The sequence below is a fragment of the Gracilinanus agilis genome, chromosome 2 (genome assembly GCF_016433145.1).
Source record: "Gracilinanus agilis isolate LMUSP501 chromosome 2, AgileGrace, whole genome shotgun sequence".
Lineage (NCBI taxonomy): Eukaryota > Metazoa > Chordata > Mammalia > Didelphimorphia > Didelphidae > Gracilinanus > Gracilinanus agilis.
Genome location: NC_058131.1, coordinates 614,203,717 through 614,229,816, shown reverse-complemented (window position 1 = coordinate 614,229,816; position 26,100 = coordinate 614,203,717). Strand labels below are relative to the sequence as shown.

Genomic DNA, 26,100 nt, shown 5'->3' with positions numbered 1-26,100 from the left:
ACCTATCTGATCCCCACAAATAGGCAGAGCAGGGTTATCGTCCCTGTTGGACACATGAGCAGTTCAGTGAATCCCTCATACCTCTGCCATAATCACAAAAAACAGTCATTCCCCAGGCCAGCGTCCAGGTTTTCTGCCTCCAAGAACCATGTTCTTTGCCCTAGGCAGGCACACATGCAGACCCCCATGCGGTGGAATGCAAACTCCTTGAGGACAAAAACGTTTACATTTTATTCTAGTACCCCTCCTGCCACGGGGAGGGGACCTGCTGTGTGCGTGTGTGTGTGTGTGTGTCCAGATCTGTGGTTTACTTTGTATAAGGAACTCCAGGCATAGAAAAGTCCCTCCACTAAGACAGATCAGTAATTCCTCTCTTACTTAAAAGAGTTGCCTGGGAGCATTGAGAGTTTGATTTGCCCATGATCATATAACTAGCAGGACTTGAACCCAAGTCTTCCTGCCTTCTATCCACTCTGATGACTAGCTAGCATGAATATAGAGCACTTTAAGGTTCATAACTTTACATGTTATTTGATCCCTATGACAACCATATGGTGTAGATATTATCTCCATTTTATAGATGAGGAAACTGAGGCTGAAAAGTGAAGTGATTTGTCTAGGGTCATATAGCTAATATGGTTGGGGGCAGGATTGAAACTCAATAAATCCAACACTCTATCCACTCTGCCTTCCAATTGCCCTAGGCCAGGTGGCACATAGTAGGCGCTTAATGATTGCTTGTCCAATTGGAATTTCCCAACCCAGAGCTTAGCACAGTGCCTGGCATACATAACAGGTGCTTGATAAATGTTTAATGAACTGTTGAACTGGCTTCTCCCAAACCAGGATGGATGAGCACATAGCAATTGCTTACTAAATGTTTGTTGACTGATAGCTTGCCCCACAGTGACAGAACACCAGAACTGGCCAGCTGAGAAGCTGGATCACTAAATCACCTTTATTCACAATCAGGGTGACCCAGAGGACACAATGGAGGTGGCATCTAACAGAATATAGCATCAGAAAGAAATGGAATAGAACCTGGCGGGCGCCTTCTTTTCCTCCTTCCCATTCTTCCTTTATTCGCAGAATACCATGAGAACATGATCCCAGCCCAGAACAAAGTCAGCCTAACCCTGTCTCTATCTCCCTAAAGATGTTCCCAAATTTGGAATCTCAAAGACGTCACCCAAGAAAGGATCTCTCTCACCATGACCCTCATCTCCAACCCCAGCCCACCCCCAACAGCTAGAATCTTGGAATTAAGATCTAGCTTCATAACTGGAAGGAACTTTAGACACCATCCACTGGACAGCCCCCAGGATTTAGAGGAAACCTGACATACACAAAGAAGTGCTCTGCTTAGGCTCACACCGGGAACTGGGGACAGAAGCAGGACTAGAATCCAGTCTTCTGGTCCAGGGCTCTTTGCACCGAACAGTAACGCTTCCTCTCATTTTCTCCCTGCCCTTGGCAGCAGAGGTTGAAAAGACTGGAGGTGGACAGATAGAGAGCAGCAAAGGATCAAAGAGGCTGCCCGCTCTAAAGGGCAGAAAAGAGCCCTGCCGACCCAGAGGACACCCAGTCCTACTTGGTACTGGTACTTGGGATCCAGAAGCCCAGCCAGGCTTGGGGATGGAGTTTGGGTGAGATGATAGTAATGTAAAAGATGGAACTTTTCCCAGACCCCTAGGCAATGCATCCTAAATCAGAGAGGGACGTTCTCTCCTAGGAGGCAGCTCTGGACTTCTAACCAGAGGATGATCAACAAAGGGATGAGGAGACATCAAAAGCCTTTATGCACCTCCACTTCCTTTCAATTGGAAACCTATTTAATAGAGGTCCAAGATTCATTTTTGCCTTCTTCTGGGTGGGAGGAGAAGGGGATGGGCAAGGAAAGTCTCTCATCCAGGGTACCCTACTCCTACCTTAGTTTAGAGGTCAACAAACAAAGCTCTCCCAAACCCTGCTTTGTCTGCCTCTGGCTTTTCTTCTGCCAGACCCAGAATCATAAAGAACCCAAAAGGAGCTTAGAGTTCCCTTGTCCACGCCTCTCGTTTTACAGATGAGGAAACTGAGACCCAAATAGGTTAAGCCACTGAGGCTGCACAGAAAATTAGCAGCAGATTCCTTTGACTCCAAATCCACACCTAGAACACCTGAAAGCTCCTTGGGAGAGAATTGTCTAGGAGGGAGGCCATCCATCCTCCATTCCCCTTTCCTGGAGGCTAAGGAAAAAATTTGGTTAGACTTTGATGGGGGAGAGGATGCTTGAGCCTGAGTGGGTTCATCCCCAGAGAGGAGTATCTGGGATGAAGCTGTCTTTTATCACCCAACTGGCCCCTGCCTGGCACATGTCATGGCACCTAAGGCTAGGCCCTCTGATCATGAGGCAGGGAGGGGGGGTGGTTGGAGAACTAGTGGAAGTCAATAAATTAATTAAAAATAAATAAGGCTCAAAAGAGAGCAAAAGAGGGATTATGGGCCCTGTTGGGGTATGGCCAAAGTTGGAAGTGACTACTGGGAAGGAAGGGCATGGGAGGGGAGGGTCTGAGTCACGAGTAACCCCCTCCCCTCCTCATACCTTCCGTGGCACTGAGATGATGGGAGGAGGATGCCTGAGAAAGTAGGAGGTGGGAAGAGCTAAGGAGAAACATCCCCTGCCCCTGCCACTGTCTGGGGGCCAGGAATGCCATCAGGGCGAGATGATTCATGTCTTCGGAGGCCACTGCAGAGCTTCATCTCTCCCCGTGGTCACAGGAACCTGAGGAAAGCCAGGAGTTGCTAAAACCCACTTCTCAGAAGTCTAAAGGAGGTGATACCAAATCTGGTGGGTTGGTTCTGTCTGCAGCCATTCCTCATGGCCCCTTCCCAATTCCACACATACCTGAGGAGCAGCCTGAGCTGTGAGTTTCATCATAAAAGAAGAGGAAGGGGAAGTTTAGGAGGCAAAGATATCCTTTCTTCCCACAGGTCATAGAACCATAAATCTCAAGCTAGGAGAAACCCTAAAGGCCAATGAGGCCAACTCTCATTTTTACAGATGAGTAAACTGAGACCAAAGAGGTTTAAACATGTGGGGGGGGGGGATGCAGCCAGGGAGTCTGAGGCAAGACTTGAACTCAGGTCTTCCTGACTCCACACCCAACATTCTAGCCATGTGCACCAGCCAGTGGCCTCTGTCTGCTCTAGGAGGTCCTCTAGCTGAAGGTTCTTGCCAAAGAGCTCCACATCCTTCTGGCAAACACTGAGAATCTATGAGAGGGGGAGAGAGAGACGGGGAGAGACACAGAGAAGAGGAGATGGCAGGAGAGGAAGAAGACAGAGCATAGAGGACAGAGGAAGGGGAAGCTGAAAAAGAACTCAGAGGAGGCTTTTTTCAAGGGGTCACACTGGGCGGGTGCACTCGGGGGGAGGAGGTGCTCGCTGGCTCCCAATCACCTCCTCCCCGGAGTCCTAGTCAGGCATGGCTTGTGAGGGTGGGAGCGAGGAGAGACATTCCTGACTTCTCCAGACCCTGGATTTCCCCCGCCTCTCCCCTTGCACGGATCCCCAGACAGGGCCTGACACGGGGCCTCCCCCCGTGGATTAAGGTCCGAAGCACAGGTCTGTCGTCTCCTGGACTCCGGAGATGTCTGCGGTAGCCGCTGAGGTCACGTGGAGGGGCTGCCCTTTTCCCCCACATGCCCTAAAGCCTCTGGGGAGCCTTTCCTTTGCTTTTTTAATGGAGGAGGAGGGAAAAAGATTCCAAAAGAGAGAGAAAAAGGGGTCCCTGTTTGCTAGCCCTCTGCTGGGGACGGAGCTGGCCTCCCGATGGCTAGAGTCCCACCGTGGGCCGGGTGGGAGCGGGGGGACAGTGGGAGCCCCATTAGGTGCTCCGGTAGGTCTTAATGATGTCCTTGATGACTCGGCGGCAGATGGGGCAGCAGGCGTGGACGGTCTTCTTCAGGCGGAGGCCGCAGGAGTAGCAGAGGCACATGTGGCCGCAGGTGTAGATGACTGTGTCCACTGTGTTCTCGTAGCAGATGGTGCACTCGTCACTCCACGGCCCTGGCCCGGGGCCTGGTGACAGAGGTGACTCGGGTAGGCTGATGGGCGAGTTGGGGGCTGTGCCTGGTGGACGAGTGGGAGACAGAGGGAAACAAGCATTAGAAAAGGGAGTTACCAAGCCCCCAGGCTTCCAAAATTCTGGGGAATCTTGCTGAAACCTTTCTGAGCCTCAGTTTACCTCTCTGTAAAATAAGAGGGAATACTCAAGCCAAGGAGTCAAGAGGACTGGCATGAGTGGATGTTCTGATTCTGACAAGGGTCTAAAGAAGGTAACGCTTGAATAAACGTCATGACGTGGGATGCCTAAGGATGAACCTCAGCAGTCAGCCAGTCGAGCCCCTCATTTGAGGATGGGGAAATGGAGGCCTATCCAGTTGAGATGGCCTTGCCTAAGGTCACCCAGAGCCAATGTTTGAGCCCGGCTCCCAAATCCAGGGCTCTTTATAATAACACTGTGGTTTCCTAAAGGGAACTTTGGATTAAGGCCCCAGGGGAAAGAAAAGAGTATCTCTGGGTCTATTTCAACAGGAACCCCTTTCCCTGTGCCAGACTCACCACTAAGAGAACTGCCAGGGGGTCCAGAGCTGCATGCACTCAGCAGTGGGTCAGAGAGCCGGCTGCACAGACCCGTAGGAGAAGTGGGTGAAGATGCCGGGGAGCTTGGGAGAGATGGGACACCTCTCTCAGCCAGGATGGTGGAACCTAGAGACAGAGAAAGAAGAAAGAGAAAGAAGGAAGAGCATGTCTGGTCACCTCCTGCTCAGTCCCCAGACACCATCCCCGGTCGCCAGAGATGGTTATAAAGCTGATGAGGAAAAAGGAGCTTGGGACCCTCTGGAGGGGGCTTTTTGGAATAGCCTTCACATAATGCTGGAAATAACTGTGTGAAAGCATCTCCACTGTTTACATCACTCCCTTTCTCAGAAACTTTCTATGGCTCCCAAATGCCTAAATGATGAAGACCAAATGTCTCAGTCAACAGAATAGGTTTCCCTTTATGTAATTGTGTTCCTGGGAAATTATGAATAAAAGGAGTCTTTGTAAATCAAACCCTGTTTCCTGAATGGTGGGCGGCTACCCTCCTATCAAAGCCTATCTCTATCCTCCCTGGTTCCTATCGTGGGTAGGATGTCTTCATTCTGTGCCTGGTACTCCTGGCTGCTAATTAAGGATCTGTAAACTGATGCTTATTTGCCCAAAAAGAGAGAGACAGAGACAGAGAAAGATAGCCTTTTGTAGAGCAAAACATTCTTCCAAAGCAAACTTTAAGTAAGTTTCCTGGTATCTTAGGGTGATACACTTTTTCTGTTGAGTTCCTGTATCTATAGATTTATATCTATCTATCTATCCATCCATCTATCCATCCATCCATTCATCTATCTCTCTAGCTATGTGTACATCCACCTATCTATGTATCCATCCATCTATCTCTCTATGTATCCATCCATCTCTCTCTATGTTATGTATCCATCCATCTATCTCTCTATCTATGTATCCATCCATCTCTTTATCTACGTATCCATCCATCTCTCTCTCTATGTTATGTATCCATCCATCTATCTCTCTACCCATCCATCCATTTTATCTATATCTGTCTATATCCATATCTATCTACATATCTATTTATATCTAACTCTATATCTATATCTATCTTTATAACTATATCTGTGTTTATATCTATTTCTATCTCTAACTCTATATATCTGTATCTATATCTATCTATCTCTAAATCTGTTTCTATATCTATCTCTACATCTATCTCTATCAGCCTGTATCTATATCTATATCTGTCTATGTATATCTGTATCTATATATCTATCTATATCTATTTCTGTCTCTATCTGTATCTGTATCTATCTCTATCTCTATCTGTCTATCTCTATCTCTATCTGTATCTACCTATCTCTATATCTATCTATATCTATCTCTAACAATCTAGAATTATTTCTATCTCTCTACATGCATATCTCTCTCTAGCTCCATCTCTCTCTACCTTTATCTATCCCAGCAGTTCCTCTGTCTCCTGTCATTGAATTCACTGACTTAAGTGAATGGCTCAGGATGCTCCTTCTCTCCTCCAATACCCACCTTAAGCCAGATCTCCTCTGCAAATTAATCTATTTCTATTTCAATCTAGACTTAAAAGAAACTTCCTCTTTCCCTTTCCTCCTAACCTACTTCCTCTTTCCCCAACCCCACTGTACCCCACTCACTATGCAAGTGTTCACTCCTGAGAGCAGCAGTAGAGATGCCTTTAATACTGAGAAAATTCGATATTTTGTAGTAGTATAATATCCTTCCTTTAAGCACCTATAGATGTCTCAGCACAATTAGCTCATTTATCCTGATAACCTTCCTGGGAGGTAGATGGTCCCGAGGTGGGAGGGGAAGGAAAGAAGCATCCTGGCCCAGAGGGGCTGAGTCATTTCCAAGGCCACACAGCAAGCACTCATTTCTAGCCAATAGAAACATTGAAGAACCTCACCAGAGACACGGCGATTTGGAAAGGGGTTTCTCCAACATACTGGGAAAGCAAAGATTGTGTTGGAAACATTCTAGCTGGGCCTTGTGTGGGGAACCTAGGTCTCCCCCACCACCCCATTCTCCATGCTGCATCCATTGATCCTTCCTGCCGTGGAGGACTCATTTTAATGGAAGTCCTCATAGGCAATTGGGCAACTCTTGTCTTGGGGTGGAAAAGTGAAGCTCAAGCTGATTTCTTTTTCTTTTTGTAACTCTTACTTTCTTCTGCCTTCGAATCAATACTAAATAAAAGTTCCAAGGTAGAAGAGAAGTAAGGGCTAAGCAATGGGGATTAAGTGCCTTGTCCAGGATCACACAGCTAGGAAATGTCTGGGGCTGATTTGCACCCAGAACCTGGCTCTCTATCCACTGTGCCACCTCGCAGCCCCCACAGTGATTTCTTATGGACTCAACGTGGCAACATTCCAACTAAATCTGTTTTCTTCTCCTCCCATCCTCACTTCTTTTATAGGATCCTCTAATTTGCACAGAGGTTGCTTTTAACAAATCCAATTTGACAGCCTGCCCCTTTTTCATCCTTCTCTCCACTCAGAGAATAAAGGGCAGATGGAGAGACACCTACCTATACCTGGACCAGTCAAGCCCCATTCCCACCCAGCCAGGAAGAAGGAATAAAGCTCCTTCATTTCCATTCTCTGATGAGGCAGTCAAAGCAGACATTACTGCCCCTTGACTTGTATACTCCTGGAGAAACTGAGGCACTCTGAATAATCTGATTACAGAGGCTTCTTCCTCCTCCAAGAAAACAATTCATAGTGGAGGAGGAAGAGAGGAGGGAGCCATTACTCTCAAATTCATCCCAATTTCCAAGGCTCCCTCTGTTCTTCTGTCCTGAAATTCTCAGCACATGAGACTCAAAAGGTTAAACCCCAAAGGCAGGGCCCTGAAAAGGGGCCCCGTGTTTTATCTCAGAGATCCACAGGGTAGGGGCTGTGCCTCCCCTAAATCTTGTATCTCCCCAGCACTTCACATTGAACTGTACCCAGCAGGTACTTGATAGAGGTTGATCAGACAGTGGAGAGCAGAAAACCAGAGTCCAGGCAATACTGGCAGTGATTGGGCAAAAATCCTGCATGGAAGTGGGGGGCCCTAGGTGCCTTCCCCTGCCTCCTCTGCACCCCTCCAACCCCAGGAGGCATACGTATCCCTGCTGCTCCAAACAGATGATCTGTACTTTCAAGGCTCAGCCTCAAGCTCTCCTCTGGGAAGCCTTCCCAGACCGTCCACTCTAGCCCACCTTGACTCTCAGCCCCGACCCTGACCCTTACCACTTGTCACCACAACCTGGGAGCCCTGCCACCTCAACCAGACCATGACACCCCCAAGCCAAGGCCGGGCCCAGGGTCGGGAAGCCCAGAGGAGATGCTCAGGAAAGCCTTGTTCCTTCAGGCAAAAAAATATTTGAGACAAAAATATGACCTCACTCAGCCTTAATTGTATGAGTTCTATTAAAATAGTATTTATTAAGTGCCCACTGTATTCACCAGGCCCCGCCTTAGAGGGCTGGGGGGACACAAGACAAAAAAGCAAGCCATCTGCTCTCAAGGAGCTCACCTTCTAATAGGCCCCCAAACCTGATCTTTCCAAGGTGGAAAGTCCCCATCTTCATTCCTCCCTCACTGGGACAGATGACTCACACTCACACACAGAATTACTCCCTACCCCCATCTGCACACACTCTCACATACATTCTTGTTTTAGTTTTTATTATTTAAAATTTTTTTTTAATTAAACCCTTCCTTTCTGTCCTAGTAACAGGTCGAGACAGAAGCCCAAAGTGGGGGGGGGGGCGATGGGGTTAAGGGGCTTGCCAGGGTCACGGCCAGGAAGGCTTTGAGACCAGATCTGACCCCTCTCCCTCCAGCCTCCAGGCCTGGCATTCTCTTCTCCTCAGCCGCCTAGCTGCCCCTCACACATATTCTGAGACGATGCTTCCAGAAGACTCAGACTGGGTGGTCCACTTTCTCACAGACACATAAACCCGGCCACATACACACACACAGTCAAAAGTATTTGGGAAGCCAAGCAGTGGAGTGAAAACAGCCGGGACGGAGGTTCTGCCGCTGACCGACTGGGCGACCCTGTCTGAGGCCTAACAGCGCAAGGCTTCCCTCTTCCTCCTCTGCAAAATGGAGGATTCAGCCTAGATCATCATGACGGTCCCTCCTTGCTCTGGCAGTCTATGAACAAATAACTTCCATCACTCTAGACTTCCAAGGTTGAGAAGGTGCTTTTCCTTCCCATAAGCCTGGGCAGGAGGAAGTGCAATGATTGTTGTCCCTATTTCCCCAGAGGAGGAAACTGAGGCTGAGCCACTTCCCCACAGTCACACAGGTCAGTAAGGAGGAGAGGACCCCAGATCTTGTCGGTGCAGGGCGAGCATCCTTTCTACTACGCCATATTTTCACCAAAAAACCAAGGTATAGTCCTCTCCGGAGGCAGGTGAGGATAAAGAAAGCTCTTACCTCTTTCTACTATGTCATATTTTTACAAAAAAAAACAAGGCATAGTCTTCTCTGGAGGTGAGTGGGGATCAAGACAAGCTCTTACCTCTTTCTATTATGTCATATTCTCACCAAGAAAAATAATAAAAACCAAGATACAGTCTTCTCCAGAGGCAGGTGAAGATAAAGACAAGCTCTTACCTCTTTCTAATTTTCCCACAGCGAATAGCCACCTGCCATCACTAGGAAGGTACGGGTCACAAGGCCAGCATTTAGAAGGCTCTTTGGTTCCTATTCCTGTCATGGTGGGGTCTGTCCTGGCGTCCAGGTGGCCAGTCTTCCCAAAGGCCCAGTAAAGTAACTTGCAATGGGGGAAACCATTTGGGACAGGGGGAGACCTACCGAGGACGCGGATCTGGGTGACGGCCCCGTGCAGACTGAAGAGCATCCAGAGGGGCTGGGAAACGTCTACACAGAGCTGCATGCCCGCTGCGGCCCCATTGTGGCTCAGGTGCAGCTCCCCGTCCGCAGTCACCATAAAGCCCAGGATGTCACCGCTGTGCAGGGGCCCGGGCACCCGGCACACGGCCCAGAACTCCTTCCTATCCACCAGGGCCTCCGGGTTATAGGGGAGGTCGCTGGGCCGCAGGGTCCCGGGGTCACAGGTGGTGACGCCGTAGGACAGGGTCCCGGGCCGGGAGGTGTTGGATTTGTTGACCTTGACGAAGATGGTCTCCCCGACGTGCATTGGGCGGCTGGTGAAGACCAGCGTCCGCTCCTCCCGCGCATGCTCCAGCCGGGCCACGGTCTGCTCATCCAGGATCTTGATGTGGGCGCCGCGGAGCTGGTGGAAGCGGAGGTCGCTCTCCAGCTGAGGGGGCAGCAGGTGGCAGTGCTGAGAGTTGAGGGAGTTCTGGGGGATGGAGCAGGCCGAGGCCGCCACAGCCGCCGCTGCCTGGAAGCCCTCGTCCTGCACGTTGAGGTCGCAGAGGCTGACGGAGAGGCGAGTGTCCTCAGGGTCTCTCCGCAGGGAGGGCCTTCGGATGGCAGTGAAGGAGCGAGGACGCAGGCAGTCTGGGGGGACGAGCTCGCTCTCTTTGGGGGGCCGTGGAAGGAGGGAGAGAAGAAAAGAGAAGAGACAAATCAGACAAGCTTTAGCCATCCACAGCACAAATTGCTCCAGAAGACTCAAGGCCAAAAGCCGCCATACTAGGATTCCCTCTTGGGCAAGGATGGAAGGCTGGAGGATCCTGTACCAATGGGCTTCAAGTGCAGCCAAAGGGCCGTGGAGCTAGGGGAGGGCGTCAGAGGTGGGGGCACTAACTCCCGGGCTGGAAAGATGGGAGGAAGGGGGCTTCAGAGCGGGGAGCGCTGCTCGAGGTTGGGGATGGTTTCATTTTTTTTATCTTCCCTAGAACCAGTGTCTTAGACCCTGATGAATGTAGCTTTGGAACCCATCGTACCTAAATGTCCCGTGCCTTACTTCTCTCCCTGTGAATTGTTCACTCATTCATTCAGCTGTGCCAGACTCTTCGTGACCCGCCAGGCCCTTCTGCCCTCCACTATCTCCCGAAGTCAGTCCAAGCTCTCGTTCTTTGCTACCATGACACTATCTATCCATCTCATCCTCTGCCATCCCTTTCTCCTTTTGCCTTCAATATTTCCCAACATCAGGGTCTTTTCCAAAGAGTCCTGTCTTCTCATTATGTGGCCAAATTACTTAAGCTTCAGCTTCAGTATTTGTTTTGCCAAGGAGTGGTCTGAATTAATTTCTCCCTGTGAATATCTGTGAGCATTTGTTTCCACGGTGAAATCTATTTGTAGCCTTTTAGGGTGCTAAAAAAACACACACTAGGAAGGGGAGCAGAAGGTGGATGACCCTAGTGGAAGTCCAGAATCCAGGCCCTGGAAGTGGCAGATGCCAAAAGATGAGTCTGAATTCATTGCTCATGACTATTCTAACCTCAGCCTTCACCAACTCTCCCTCAGTGTCTCTTCCCTGAAGCAGTCAGGGCGCCATATTGTCTTGGGAGGCAGAAGAGGGAAAGAAGGAAGCAATCTGGTCCTCTCTCTTCTGCCCTTGCTGCCCTTTATGGGGAAATTCTCTCAGTAGCTCTCAGACACATCACCAGCTTGCTTCCCTACAGTCTAGCAAGACAGTCTAAAAGGATGGGGGAAGAAAATCAACCGGAAAACTAGATCATTCTGGGGAATTGACTTGGTGACATACAGCAACTTCTCAGAGAGCCTGTGGGGCTTCAACTAAAGCCAGAGCTTCTGATGAATTCTGACCCCTTCCTGCAGACAATTTCATCTCTCAGGAAGCAGAGAGAACTAGGAACAAAATGGATACTTTAATTCTATCCCATGAAAAAAGAGTAAGTGAAAATGTGAGAAAACAGTAGCCATATTATTCTGAACCTGGGGAGAGCCAAGGAAGGTGCTAAGGGCACAGTCAGACCTATGCTCTAGACCAGTGATGGTAAGCCTTTTAGAGACCACGTGCCATGCCCTCCCCCCACTGAGTGCTGGGCATGCCCCACTCGTTAGGCCACACAGGGCAGGGAGGAAGCACTTCCATTGGCAACTGGGTGGAGAGGCAGGTGAAGGGAGGAATTTCCTCAGGCATGGTGGAGAGGGGGAAGGAAGCAGCTCCATTGGAGTCCTTTTGCTATTCTAGTAACGAACTGGAAGGGATGGTGGAGGCATGCCCACAGAGAATATTCCAAGTGCCATAGGTTTGCCATTACTGCTCTAGACTTTAGGAGAAGAGATTGAAAGAAATTCAGAAGGGCAGGTATGATCCCTAGCCTGACCCTCTAGAAGAGAAGTCTCCTCCAGAAGGCCATTTGGGTCTGAAAAAATGAAATTCTGCCAATATGATTGCTTATGGCTCTGATAAGAAAGGATGGTGTGGGGGCAGCTAGGTGGCACAGTAGAGAAAGAGCCAGGCCTTGAGTCAGGAGGATCTGGGTTTAAATCTGAACTCCTGTGTGACCCTTGGCAAGGCACTTATCCCCAGGTGCCTAGTTTTTACTGTTATTCTGTCTAAGAAATGATACCAAGACAGAGGGAGGAAGAAAAAAGAAGAGAAGAATGAAGGGGAAAAGGAAGAAAGAGAGAGAGGGAGGAGTGAGGGAGAATGAGAGAGGGAAAGAGGAAGAAAGGGAGGAATGAAGGAAGAAGAATGGAAGAGAGAGAGAGACACAGAATCAGAGAGACGAAGCAACGAACGAAAGAATGAAGGAACAAAGGAAGGAATGAAGGAAGAAGAAAGAAGGGAAGAAGAAAGAAAGAAAGAAAGAAAGAAAGAGAAAAAGAAGGAAAAATAAAAAGAAAGGAAGGTGGGTGTGGAGTATATAAAAATGTTGTGACAGCATAAGGAGCATTCTGTTAAATTGAAATTTGTAAGGAGATGTACAAAAGTACTTAGCATAGTGTTTGGCACATTAAAAAAACTTAATAAATGTTTGATTGACTAAAAAAGATAAATATAAAAGATTGTCATGGTTAGGAAAGCTAACAACCAAAATGAACTAAGTGACCAGGGAGCTTTAGGAACAATCTCATCCCATTCCCCAATCTCCTATTCTCCCCACCCCAAAATTAAAGATATATAAAGAACTTTGGGGCTATATTTAGGCATGGATGTAAGCTTTTCAAGGAAAGGGATCACCTTTTACACCCCAAAACCTACCCATGTTAAATATCTTAAGAAATAACATAGGGTAAATGGTATAATGTTAAGGTCAACTATTATGTTTCATCTTCTCTTCCATGAATGATTCTTGGACTTGAAAAGGTAGAACAAACATGACTGAAAGGGAATTCAACTACATGGTGATTATTAATTAGATGGTAAGAAATGATCTACAAGTCCTAAAGGAGTTCGAGACACCAGGTCGCAGAGGTTGCCAAAAGAACTCAGTTACTGATCACTCATGAATATCTTTTAAAAACTGTAGAAATCAGGACAAATGCTAGAGTGATAAAGACAGGCAAGTATCCCCATTTGCAAAAGGAGGAAAAGGGAAGCAGCAAAACTAAAGATCCATAAATTTGGAACAACTCTTTATTGTTCAGTCACGTCTGATTCTTCGGGATCCTATTCGGGGTTTTCTTGGCAAAGATACTAAAGTGGTTTGCCAATTCCTTCTTCAACTCATCTGACCATTAAAGGAACTAAGGTAAATAGGGTTAAGTGACTTGCCCAGAGTCACCCAGACATTCAAACTGGAACTCGGGTCTTCCTGACTCCAGGCCTAGTGCTTTATCCATTGTGCCACCTAGCAGCCCCAATTCTAGCATTATTCTAGGGCATATTATTAAATGGATGGCTTGTGAGCATTTGGAAAGGGAAGTGATGATCACTAGGCCAGAGTTTGCAAACAACCAACCACTTTTGAGAGACTAAACTCATTTTTTGTTAGCAGGCTCAGAAGAAAAGGAATGCTGTGGACATACCTGGAGATTTGCCCAAGTCTCTCTTGATCTCCATGTGCATATAATGGAGAGAAGTGGGCTAGAGGGTAATATAGTCAAGTGATGCAGTTTTATCACTGACTAAATAAAAGGGCTTCAAGGGCACTAATGAATGAATTGGTCTAGTTGAAAGTAGGTCCTAGTGGAGGATTCCCAGGGCCAGTCCTCAACCCTGTTCTACAAAAAGATACAGAACGGGAAAAGTAAGCAGGTAAGAGCAAGGAGAGGAGACAAGGCACCTTCCTTTTCTAAATGTTTCCTTATCTATAAAGTAAGTCCCAGGCAGCTAGGTAGTGCCATAGGAAGGCCTGAAGTCAGGAAGACTCATTTTCATGAGTTCAGATTTGGCCTCAGATACTAGCTGTGTGACCCTGGGCAAGTCACTTAATCCTGTTTGCCTCAGTTTCCTCATCTATAAAATGAGCTGCAAAAGGACATGGAAAACCACTCTAATATCTTTGCTAAGAAAACCCCAAATGGGATCACAAAGAGTCAGGCATGACTGAAAAACAACTGAACAATAAAATAAGTCCCAGCATGGTTGGTTGACCTCTTAAGTCCAGTCCTCGTGTTGGATGATCTATGAATGATTCTTAAACCTTTCCTCCCTAAGTTGAGCCGTAAGGCAGCTTTCCAGGGGTAAGGAGGCCCAGATGACTGAAAAAAATCTAAAATTGGACTCCCTGGAGACAAATGTGTCTGCCCTCTCCCCCTCCCCATCCCCATCCCTACCCCCACCAAGGTCACCAAGCAGCTGCTGAAGAGCATCACTCCCCAAAATAGCCCATCCCAGGCATAATCCCAGCTTCCCCGGGGGCTAAAATAGAAGGAAACTTGAGATGGGGTCACTAGTTGGCCTGGCCATGCAGAGAAGGGACTGCAAAAGGGTCACCTCTCAATTCAATGCAATCCCTCTCCTGCCTACTGCCAGAGCAGTGGGAAAATGTCAGAGAGGATGCCAGGAAGCTTATCTCTCTGGCCTCAGTGGGGGTGGCAATGGGACTGGGGATGCTGAGGAGAAACAGTCACCTCTTCCAGGCAGCATGACTGCTCAGTAACAGCTGCTATTTTTCCATAGAATTTAATTTATAGATTTCAAAAATTCAACAACTGAGCCTCAGAGAAAGGAAGGGACTTGCTCAAGGTCGCACAGCAAGAAAATAATGAATTCTAGCTTTAAATTCTAGGTCCTTTGCCTCTGAATCCATTGGCTTTTCCTGACATGTGGAAGTAACAATTTAACTCTGATAAGAGGCCAAAATGGGGCTTGTTACATGTGTTCCTTTACCTAGAGATAAAGCCTTTGAGAGCCAAAGAAAAGCCAGAGGATTCCCATAGCAATCAAGTAACCAGTCAATTTTGCAATGAGTTTCCACCCTATGGACTCTATCCTATGTTGACCACCATGAGAGAGAAAAGAGAAAAGGAAGACCTCACCCTCAGGGAACTCCCAATCTGGTGGGGATATAAGATGAGGTTACGTGAAACCATGACTTGATTTGACCCACCAAAGGTTGGGTGATCAAGGAAGACTTCCTGGAGGATGTCGAGCTTGAGCTGGGCTTCGATAAGCAAAGACAAAGCAGGAGGACATTCCAAGAAGGACCAATAATGTAAGCCACGGCATAGTGGTAGGAATAAGATACAGGATGGATCAGACTCTTCAGCTAAAAAGAGTCTCAAAGAGCATCTAGTCTAATGGCCTCACTATACATTTGAGAAACTGAGACCCAGTGAGGTTGAATAGGTGCCCAAGACTTCATAAATAACAGAGCCGCCATTTAAATGGACTCCGAGGCCAATGACTTTTCCACTCACTATAGGATTTTCTTCTTTTGTCTGACATTTGGAGGGACAGTGAGACCCCGAGTATTCTTTTCTGTGGTAGTTAATAATAAAATAATTACAATAACTCTCTAAGGTTTACAAAGTGCTTTCCATATGTTATCTCATTTGACCATCTCAACGTCTCTGGGAGGGCAGGGCTATTAGCCACTCCATTTCACTGAGAAGTAAAATGAGGCAGGGTTAAAGAACTTGAAGGCTAAAAGAAAGGTTAAAGATCTTGACCTGAGTCACATTTGAACTCAGAACTCCCTGATTTTTAGTCTAGTATTTTCTGTATATTCTATGTGCTGTGCCAACTGGCTCCCACTACAGAAAGGTAAGGTTATACAAGGAGAATAGAGGGTTATTCTATTAAGACATGCTGACCCTCTGACTAAGAGCCTTGTTTGTTTGGGTTCTCACATCCGGGAGCCAGTGCTAGATCAGTTGTTAACTAAGGGTTAGCCGGCAGCTGGTGGGCTGGGCGGCTCTTGGCTTGGTGAGCATCTTCCTCCGACAGGCTATTTACTATCCATAAACATCCACCCCAAGCCCAGCATCTGGTATGGTGGGGAGATGCAAGGGCTCCCTCTCCGGAATCCACTCCTTTCTGGCCCTTCCCCCATAAACAAACAAGGACTTTGGGTCACTCTGGAAAGGGTCACTTGGTTGGTACTGGAGGAGGAGAGTGTTAAAGTCCAGGACAGGAGGAGGGGTTAAAGAGAGAAGGATTTGGGGGTCCTAAGTTTTTGAAGATTTGAATTGTGGAATTTTGGAATTCATCATTGAAAATTTAGCATTCAAAGGAACTCTGGAAGGGATCTTAGAGTTCTTCTAGTCCAACCACCTTCCCAATATAGGAATTCCCTATACAGTTGTTTTTTAAACCTTTACCTTCTGTCTTAGATCAATACTACGTATTGGTTCCAAGGCAAAAGAGCAACAAGGGCGAGGCAATGGGGATTAAGAGATTTGCCCAGGGTCACACAGCTAGGAAGTACCTGAGGCCTGATTTGAATCCAGGACCTCTCATTTTCAGTTCTGGTTCTCTAGTCACTGAGCTACCTAGCTGCTTCTCCATTCAGTACTTTTGGCAAGTGAGCTCTGCTTTAGAGTTCTGGTTAAAAGAATTGGGTTTTCTGATTTGTTTTCTTTTTAAAACTTAAGAGAGTTCTTTTCAGGGTAATAATAACTTGTTCAAAGGACTTGAGAAAGGGGAGAGAAAATTAGGGAGGTGAGGCAGAGGGGCTAGGGTATTTTGCCAGGAGGCTAGACTTGGCTTCTAGAAACAGCAAAGGGGCATCCAGAGTCCTTCACTTGGCCACTTGGACAAGCTTAAGACAGAAGAGATACAGCTAAACGATGTTTCATATGAGAAAGACTTGGGGGTATGAATGGATGGAAGCTCAGTATGAGTCAACAGAAGCCACATGACAACCAGAAGAGCTAATGGGATTTTAATTAATTTTAGCCTAGTGTCCAGGACTAGGGAAGTGATAGTCTGTCAGTACCGAGGGCAAACCACCCCAGGCACAAGGCACCAAATATAGATCATATCCAGAATTGGAGAACAAGGCCAGAAAATGCCATCTTCTGGAATGAACACAACTTAGTATTAATAGAATAACTGAGATGCTCCCATTGTAGAAGTAAATCACCCTGAGAGATAGCTCTCTATTTTTTTAAACCATTACTTTCTGTCCTAGTAGCAACTCTAAGACAAAAGGGCAAGGGCATGACAAACAACGTTTAATAACTTACCCAGGTCACATAGCTAGGATGTGTCTGAGGTCAAATTTGAACCCAGGTCCTCCTGACTCCAGGCCTGATGCTCTATCCACTATGCTACCTAGCTGTCCTTAAATATTTGTTTTTCAGTCATGTTGGACTCTTCTTGATCCTATTTTGGATTCCTTAGCAAAGATATTGGAATGGTTTGCCAATTTCTTCTCCAGTTCATTTGATGATGGATGAAGAACTAAGACAAAACAGGATTGAGTGACTTGCCTAGGGTCACACAGCTAGTAAGTGTCTGAAGCCAGATTTGAACTCACAAAAAAGGAGCCTTCTTGACTTTTAGGTCCGATGCTCTATCCACTGAGACACCTAGCCTTTGATGAATTCAAGTTGCCAGACCCAGATAAACTACATTCCTCAGGTCCTGAAAGAACTGGCTGAGGTGATCATCAGCAAACCTTTCTAGTTAAAAGATGACACATAAGATACTTCAAGATTGGAAGAAAAATATCTCAACTTTTTAAAAAGGAAGAAAACAAGGCCTGTAAACTATAGCCCAGTGGATCTGGCTTTGATTCTTGGGAAAAGTCTAGATCAGGCTTGGGGCAAACATTTAGAAAGGGAAACAATAGTTACTGATATCTGACATAGCTGTATCAAGAATGAGTCATGCTAGATTAGCCCCATTTCTTTTTTTGACACGATTATTTAAAAAGTTGATGAGGAAAGTGCCATGAATTTAGTTTATTTAAATGTTGTCACTTATTGATAAATTATTTCATGCTATTCTTATGGAGAAGATGAAGAGATATGAATTAGCCAATAATACAATCAGATGCATCTGAAACTGGTTGGATTTGTCAGACTCAAAGAGTAGCTGTTAAAAGTTCAAAGAACAAATTAGGGGAACAAGAAAAGGTTTACTTGTCAGATTTTTGGATGAGGGAAGAATTTTGAATGAACAAGACATAGTGAACATTATGAAAAATGAAATAGATAATTTTGATTATATTAAATTAAAAGGGTTTTGTACAAATAAAACCTGTGCAACCTAGATTAGAAGGGAAATGACAAATTTGGAAAAAAAATTTATAGCAAGTGTTTCTGATAAAAGCCTCATTTCTCAAATATATAGAGAACGGAGTCAAATTTGTAAGAATACAAAGCACTCCCCAATAAGAAAAATGGTCAAAGGATATGAATAGGCAGTTCTCAGAGGAAGAAATTAAAATTACCCATAGTCACATGAAAAAATGCTCCAAATTGCTATTGATTAGAGAAACACAAATTAAAACAACTCTGAGATACTACTTCACACCTACAAGATTGGCTAACATGATCAAAAAAGGAAAATTTTGGGCGGAAGATGTGAGGAAATTGGGACACTAATACACTGTTGGTGGAACTGTGAACTGATAAAATCATTCTGGAGAACAATATGGAATCAGACTCAAAGGATCACAAAACTATGCATACCCTTTGACCCAGAAATACCACTACTAGTTCTGTGTCCCAAAGAGATCAGAGATGAAGGGGAAGGACCTACCTGTAACAAAATATTTTTGCAGCCCTTTTTTATAGTGGCAAAGAATTGGAAACTGAGGAGCTGTCCATTACTCAAGGAATGGATGAACAAGTTGTGGTATATGGTTGAGATGGAATGCTATTATGCCATAAGAAATGATGAAGATGAGTTCAGAAAAACCTGGAAAAACTTACATGAACTGATGTCAAGTGAAGTGAGCAAAACCAGGAGAACAATGTATACGGTAACAGAAATATTACATGTTAAATATTAAATGTTGAATATTATATATTATAATAGTTAAGGACTAAACCATTATCAGCAAAGCAAGTTTTCAAGATAACCACAAGGAACTCATGATGAAAATGCTATTCACAGCCAAAGAAGGAACTGTTGGAGTCTGAGTGCAGATCAAAGCATGCCATCTTCCATTATATTTCCTTCATGATATTTTTATTGTATGTGTGATACATGTCTTCTATCCTGACATGAGCAATATGGAAATATGTAATACATGAAAATATGGATATAACCTCTATCAGACTATATATTCACCTGGTGGGGGAGAAAAATCTGAATTCTAAAATGTCAAAAAAAAAAACTATCAAAGAATGCTTCTACATGTAACTGAAAAAAATAAAAAATATTGGGGGCAGGGACTTCAATGAGAAAATGGCAGGAAGGATCCCAGAGATTTATGCCAGGTACTGTGCCTTAATATTTTTTTTATTAACAACTTAGATGAAGGCATAGACAGTGTGCTTATCAAATCTAAGGGACAGTTAATAAAGAGGATGACAGAGTTAGGAATCAAAAGGACCTCAACAGACTATAGTATTTGGCTAAGTCTGGTCAAATGAAATTCAATTGGGATAAACAGTCTTGCTCCTGGATTTAAAAATAACACACCATAAAATGAGGGAAACATGGATAGGCAGCAACTTTTCCGAACCCAATCTGGGATTATTAGTGGACTACAAGGCTGATGTGGCAGCCAAAAAGCTAATGGAGTCTTGGGTTCTAGTAAGAGGGAAAAGAAGGTGATAGTGCCACTGTTGTTTGCCATTATCAGACCTTTTCTGAAGTATTGTGTTCCATTCTGGGAATCAGTGTCTGTGAAGGATATTGATAGGCTAGAGAATGTACAGAAGCAGGCAATCAGGATGATGAGGGTTCTTGAGTACCTAACATATGAGAACAGGTTGAAACACTTTTAGCTTAGAGAAAAAATGTCTCACAAGGATGAATATTTGAAGGGCTGTCACATGGAGGAGGGATAATATTTGTTCTGCCTGGCCCCAAAAGATATAATAAAAAGCAATAGTGGATGCTGAAAAGAAAAAAAAGACAACTTGGGTTTAATATCAGGGAAAATGTACTAATGATTAGAACTATCCCAAAGTGGAAGTAGATGGCACTGTGGACAGAGTGCCAAGTCAAGAAGTCGAGAATTATCTCCCTGAATTAAAATCTGGCTTCAGATACTTACTAGCTATGTGTCCCTGGACAAGTCATTTAACCTTTTTTTATCTTAGTTTCCTCAACTGTCAAGTGAACTAGAGAAGGAAATGGCAAACCACTCCAGTATCTTTGCCAAGAAAACCCCAAATGGGCTCATGAAAAGTCAGGCATGACTGAAATAACTGAACAATAAAGTGGAATTGGCTGTCTAGAAAGGTGGTGAGCTCCACCTCCCCATTCTTACCCTTCCTTGGAAGTCTTCAAGCAGAAGTTGATCAATTATTTATTGGATGAATTATCACGATGGCTCCTTCCATGAATGGGTTGGACAAGATGATCCCCAAGGTCCCTTCTAACTCTTCTATTCTGTGATCTATAATTTCACCAGGAAACATGTGTCTCCTTACATGAAAGTTCCTCAAGGGTTTTTCTGATCTTTTTTCTCCTCCTTGTGGTGCCTAGAATGATGGTGGGTCCCCAGTACTCTGTACCCTAGTACATTCAAAGGATGCTGTTTGGATGCAGCCAGATAGCTGAGGTTTAGAAGGAGACCATGAAAGCCACTATCCAAAAGGCCTTCTGGGACAGAAGGCAGCTCTCCACTCAAAGGGAACATTTCTGAAGCAAGACTTAAGACCTTTGGAAAACCGTGAGCCAGGATTATCTCTACCCAATATAAATCACCCAGTAAAGCTCATGTTTATTTACATTGTTGGCTCAGTCTGTCTTCCCGGAGGCAGGAGGCTGTTATTCTTAGAGACTGCAAGCCTATGTCTTGGCACAAGTGCAAAAGAAAGTATGTTATTGGCATGATCCCCAACATACTACATGTGACACTAAGAAGCTGAGAAAGACGGGAGTCCAGGCCTAACACTGCCATGTTTGTGGAGTGAATGTGGCCACAGGCTACTGGGGGCAGAGGAGAAGGGAAGCTCTGATTTTGTCTACAGTATGAAATGGAAATAAAGAGAAAGGCTCCATTTTGGAATAGGGTCCAATCTGAAACTAGGGATACTGCTCTCCACCCACCCATCTATGCATCCATCCGTTATCATCATTATAGCTAGCATATATATATATGTATATATATATATATACATATATATATATGTAGTGCTTTAAGGTTTGCAAAACACTTTATAAAGACATTTATTTTATGAAATACATAAATATGTTTTCTCATCTATAAAATGGGAATAATAATAGCACCTACGTCCCAGAGCTGCTGAAGGATCAAATGAGATAAAAATTATGAAGTACTTAGCATAAATGCCTGGCACTTGGCAAGCACTATATAAATGTTAGCTATTATTATTACAAATATTACCTCATTTTATCTTCACGACAACCCTGAAAGGTAGGTAATATCATCTTACCTATTTTACAAATGGGGGAAGTGAGACAGACAGAGGTTAAATGACTTGCCCAGACTTAAGGAAGTATTTGAGGATGTATTCAAACCAGGTCTTCCTTTTTTAAAAAATGTTTTAAAATTTTTATTTTATTCCAGTAACAAATTTAAACACATTTTCCATAGTTACATGATTCATGTTGTCTCCCTACCCTCCTCCTGGAGTTGATAAGCAATTTCATTTTTGTAATAGAGTAATCTTTTAAAACTAAAAAACCCTAGAGCAGCTAGGTGGCTCAATGGATTGAGAGCCAGGCTCAGAAATGGGAGGTCCTGGGTTCAAATCTGGCCTCAGACACTTCCAGCTGTGTGACCCTGGGCAAGTCACTTAACCTCCATTGCCTGGACCTTCCAATACCTAGCATTGATTCCAAGACAGAAGGTAAGGAACCCTGGTCTTCCTGACTCCAACAATCTACTCTTAGGTGCTAATCCTTAAGAATTGCCCAGGTGACATGGTTTGCATATTTCATCCAACCCAGTCGGAGATGGAGAGATATAACTCCATCTTTGGTGAGCCCAAGTCTGATGTAGAAGATGACCTCCTCTCTGGGCATCCTTCAGGCTATGGGGAAAAGTCAGTGTGGTCTAAGTGAAAAAGAGTCCTGTACTCAGCTCCTAGTGCCAGCTGATGAGAAAGTCACATCCCAACTCAGAGGAAACCTCAAGTTTCCTCATCCAAAAAATGAGTTGATTAAACTAGATGCCAATCTCTAAGGTCACTTCCAGGTTTCGGCTCGATTACCTCTATAAACTCACAGGCATGGCTTCTTGTTTCAGAAGCACCTGAACTTGGGGATGTGGGTAGTAGGGATGACTATTGCCTCAACAAGATTCTCTGAAGAAGCCAGAAATTTCCTGTGAGTACTTCTATCATCGGAGAGCCCTGAAAGACCAAGAGATACTCGCCTCGCAAATGATCCTGGTCATAACAAGACTTGAATGTTGGTCCTAGATGAAGTACAGGACATGACAGGGGAGCAAGTGATAAAGCTGAGAAGTAACTCCCATGAACTCACCAAGGCATTGGGTGGCAGAGTCTAAAAATCACTGGAGAAGACCAAAGATCATGTGTATAACTGCAGAGAGAGGAGGAATAGGAGAAGAGAAAGAAGATGGAGGAGGAAGAGGAGATGAAGAGGAAGAAGGAGAAGGAAAAGAGGAAGAAGATAAAGAAGGAGAAGAAGATGAAGGAGAAGGAGAAAAAGATGAAGGAGGAAGAGGAGAAGACGAAGAAGATGAAGGAGGATAAGGAGGAGGAGGAGAGGAAGAAGATGAAGGAGAGGGGAAAATGAAGGAGGAGAAGAGGAAGATGGAGGAGGACAAGGGAAGAAGAGAAAAGTGAAAAAGAAAAGAAAGGGAAGGAGAGGAGGGAGAAAAGACATAAATTATGGAGAGAAAGAAAAGAAGAAACGTATACAAAAGAACTGAAGAGAGAGACAGAAAACTGAACAGAGAAAAGAACCATCCTGGAGAGAGATCCAGACAGGTAGACAAAGAGAGACAGAAAGACAAAACAAAAACAAACACAAAACAACAATAAAAAATTAGGCAGAAGGACATAAAGAGAGGGACAGACAGAGAAATGGGGAGATGGAGAGATAGAGGAAAGCCCTTAGCCAAAGGCCCTGAGCAGTACAGAGGAGCCCCAAGGTCAACTCCAGGAGGTTGGGGCCAGAGAGCTTGGGAGAGGAAGACCCCTCTTTGAAAATCCCCTTTAATGGGCCTGCCTGCAGTTGTTTTAATTAAGAAAAACAATGACTTTAGGGGAAAGATAGAGCAATTTTTATCTGCTAATTGAATTTCAGAGCCATAAACAGCATTGGAGAATGCTAGGATTACAAAGATTTATAGCAGGCTCAATTGAATCAGCTTGGCCTTATCTGAGCTTTCAGTGAGGAACACAGTGGTGGATCCAATGAAACTGAAAATATGTTTTGGAAAGCCATGTATAGTCAAACCAGGCTGACCCCTTCACTCCCCACCTCTTGCAGGGTTTGGGTCTCTGGAGCATTCCAAATATGCCTGGGGAAGTAGTGAGCAGGCATGTAGCGGGATAGAAAGAGCACTGTATTTGGAACCAGAAGATGTGGGCAAGTTCTATTCTGCCACTTACTAGCTGGCATGGTACATTTTCTCTCTAAAGCTCAGTTTGCTTGTCTGTAAAATGGGTGTAAAAATCCCTACCTCACCTATCTCCAAAGCTGGTTATGGAAATCAAAAATTCTTTTCTAAACTGTACACTACCATAGACATGAAAGGTTTTATTCATGAAGCCTCCGTGGAGTATCCCTGAGAAGTGAGAAGCAAAAGAATTGTGTCAAATGCCAGAAGATGTCTTTATTTCCCACCTAGATGCAATCCTTTGGACTTTTTCAACATGCCCACTGGTAGCTCACGATCATGCAAAATTACATCAACCTTGGTATTTCCATTTTATCAGTATCCTCAGCTCCTGGGATCTCTCTGAATGGAGGGTAGAATCCTTCCAAATCCTCCCTGAAAGGGGGTTGCCCAGGACAGTCTTCCCTTCATTCCCAACCAGCTGTACTCGTTAGAGTTCCTCAGCCTGCCCAAGAGCCTGGTATCTCCCCCTCCTCAACTTTTTAGCTTCCCTTTGCTTGGTCCTCGTCCATTAGACAGTAAATCCCTCAAGGGCAGGGGTTGTCTTTTTCATATTTGTGTCCCCAACACCGAGCACAGTACGTGGCACATTGGAGCTTAACGAATGGGCACTGACTGCAGAGACCCCAGTGAGGCTCCATTCTTGGGGCTCCGTTCAAACCACCACACGCACAACCAACTTCCAGCTCCTAACCCCGACATTGCCCTCATTCCTGCCTCCTTCCTCCCCTGGTCCACACCATTCTCTCCTGGAATTCTGTCTCCTGACCACCTACCAGAGAGCCATCCTCCCACTGCCACAGCACTGCAGCCTGTAACCGGCACTATTTTACTCAAATGGTCAGTACTTTGTTAGAGATGTCGGTGGAAGGAAGGAAGGAAGGAAGGAAGGAAGGAAGGAAGGAAGGTAAGAAAGGAGGGAGGGAGGAAGGAAGGAAGGGAGGGAGGAAAGAAGGGAGGGAGGAAGGAAGAGCTGGGAGATGGGGGAAGAGAGCAGGAATTCTCAATTCAGAGTAGAGGGTAAAGGATACCCTGATCATTGGTGGGAGAGGCTCCAGGAGCCACTCTCGTCCCTCTACTCCATCAAGGCAGGGGGACGGGAGGGAATGAGTGAACCTCCCATCTGGCTTCTCACAAGGATCTGAAATCATCTCATTCCCCTTAGCCAGCTTGGAATCCTAAAAGGTTAGAGCTGGAAGAGACTCTAGAGATCAGGGATTCTTCACCTGGCGTCCGTCCCCTTGGTTTTTCAAGCTGGTAATTATATTTTTCTGTAATTGGTTTCCTTTGTGATACCATATATTTTATTTTGTGAACTTAAACACATTATTCCAAGAAAGGCTTCATCAGATTGCCAAAGGGGTCTGTGAGGTGAATAAGGTTAGAAGCTGCTGCTATAGATCACTTAGCATTTTTAGAGCTCTTTCAAGACTGCAAAGTGCTTTAGACATATATTCTCCCAGCTCTGGCTTCCTCCTGTCCCTGTCAGTGGGCCAACCTTCAGGGCACTATTATAGGGTGCCATCAACATCAACAAGGTGCCATATTAAAGATCTTCCCAACCAGAAGACCAGTGCTTATGGCAAATAAAACTTTATGAGGAGCTAAAATTCCTTCTCCTATTTGGAGCTGAGGAGCTGGGCTAAGAGAGGAGAAGGAGGAGGAGCTGGGATAGAGATTTCTGGGGAGATGGTTTGCAGGTACATCACTTTGCCACAACAATTTCTGACTAAAAAAAAAAAAACAACCCTCAAGCACTATACCTGGCCTTTAAATTGTATCCCACTGTAGGGTTCAGACCCTCCCTCAGAGCTACATGAGGCAAAGAGACAGCTAGCTCTCCCAGAATATTTTTTCTTTTAAGAAAGGAAACAAGAAAGTCCTAGAGAGTCCAAGAAACTCAGACTTAAAGACTCTAGAAATACATTTGTCTGAACCCTGTTCTTGGGGTCCCTGGACAGTGCTGGTAAACCCCAGAAGCACAGAATATCCAGTATATAGTAAAGAACGCACTTTACACTCCATCAAAAGCCAAACACTTGTCTATTCCAACTTTCAGTGATTCTCCCTCCTCTGAACTCCCACACTATTGAAAGTTAGAACACTCAACTGACCCCTACTCACAAACCATCCTGCTTGGTGACAAGTATTTCATGTCTATGACTCATCTTCCTACTAAATTGTCAGGCCTTTGTGGGCAGAAGCTGGGTTTTCTTCTGTTATACATCCCCACCCCTTTACATATTTGGGAATAGGACTTGAGTATACAGCAGGCACTCTGTAAATGCTTGCTGAAACGGAATGAATGATGCTAAGGCAAGTACATGAAAGTAGCTCCCTTTGTTTCTGATTCTAACACACAGAAAAGGGAAAGAAGGGAGGGAGGGAGGGAGGGAGGGAGGAAGGAAGGAAGAAAGAAAGGAAGGAAGGAAGGAAGGAAGAAAGGAAGGAAGGAAGGAAGGAAGGAAGGAAGGAAGGAAGGAAGGAAGGTAAGA

General features: G+C 45.2%; 1 protein-coding gene across 1 annotated transcript in view; it reads right to left on the bottom strand.

Moving 5' to 3' along the window:
- Positions 1-3,090: 3,090 nt before the first annotated feature.
- NEURL1 (neuralized E3 ubiquitin protein ligase 1) overlaps positions 3,091-26,100 on the bottom strand; it is a 113,549-nt gene continuing 90,539 nt past the window's right edge. The window contains exons 2-5 of the mRNA XM_044660170.1: positions 10,295-10,369; positions 9,441-10,133; positions 4,606-4,752; positions 3,091-4,113 (exon numbers count right to left, since the gene is read on the bottom strand). Of these exons, the coding sequence (XP_044516105.1) occupies positions 3,869-4,113; positions 4,606-4,752; positions 9,441-10,133; positions 10,295-10,369 (1,160 nt within the window). The 3' untranslated portion in view covers positions 3,091-3,868. The remainder of the gene's footprint in view (positions 4,114-4,605; positions 4,753-9,440; positions 10,134-10,294; positions 10,370-26,100) is intronic.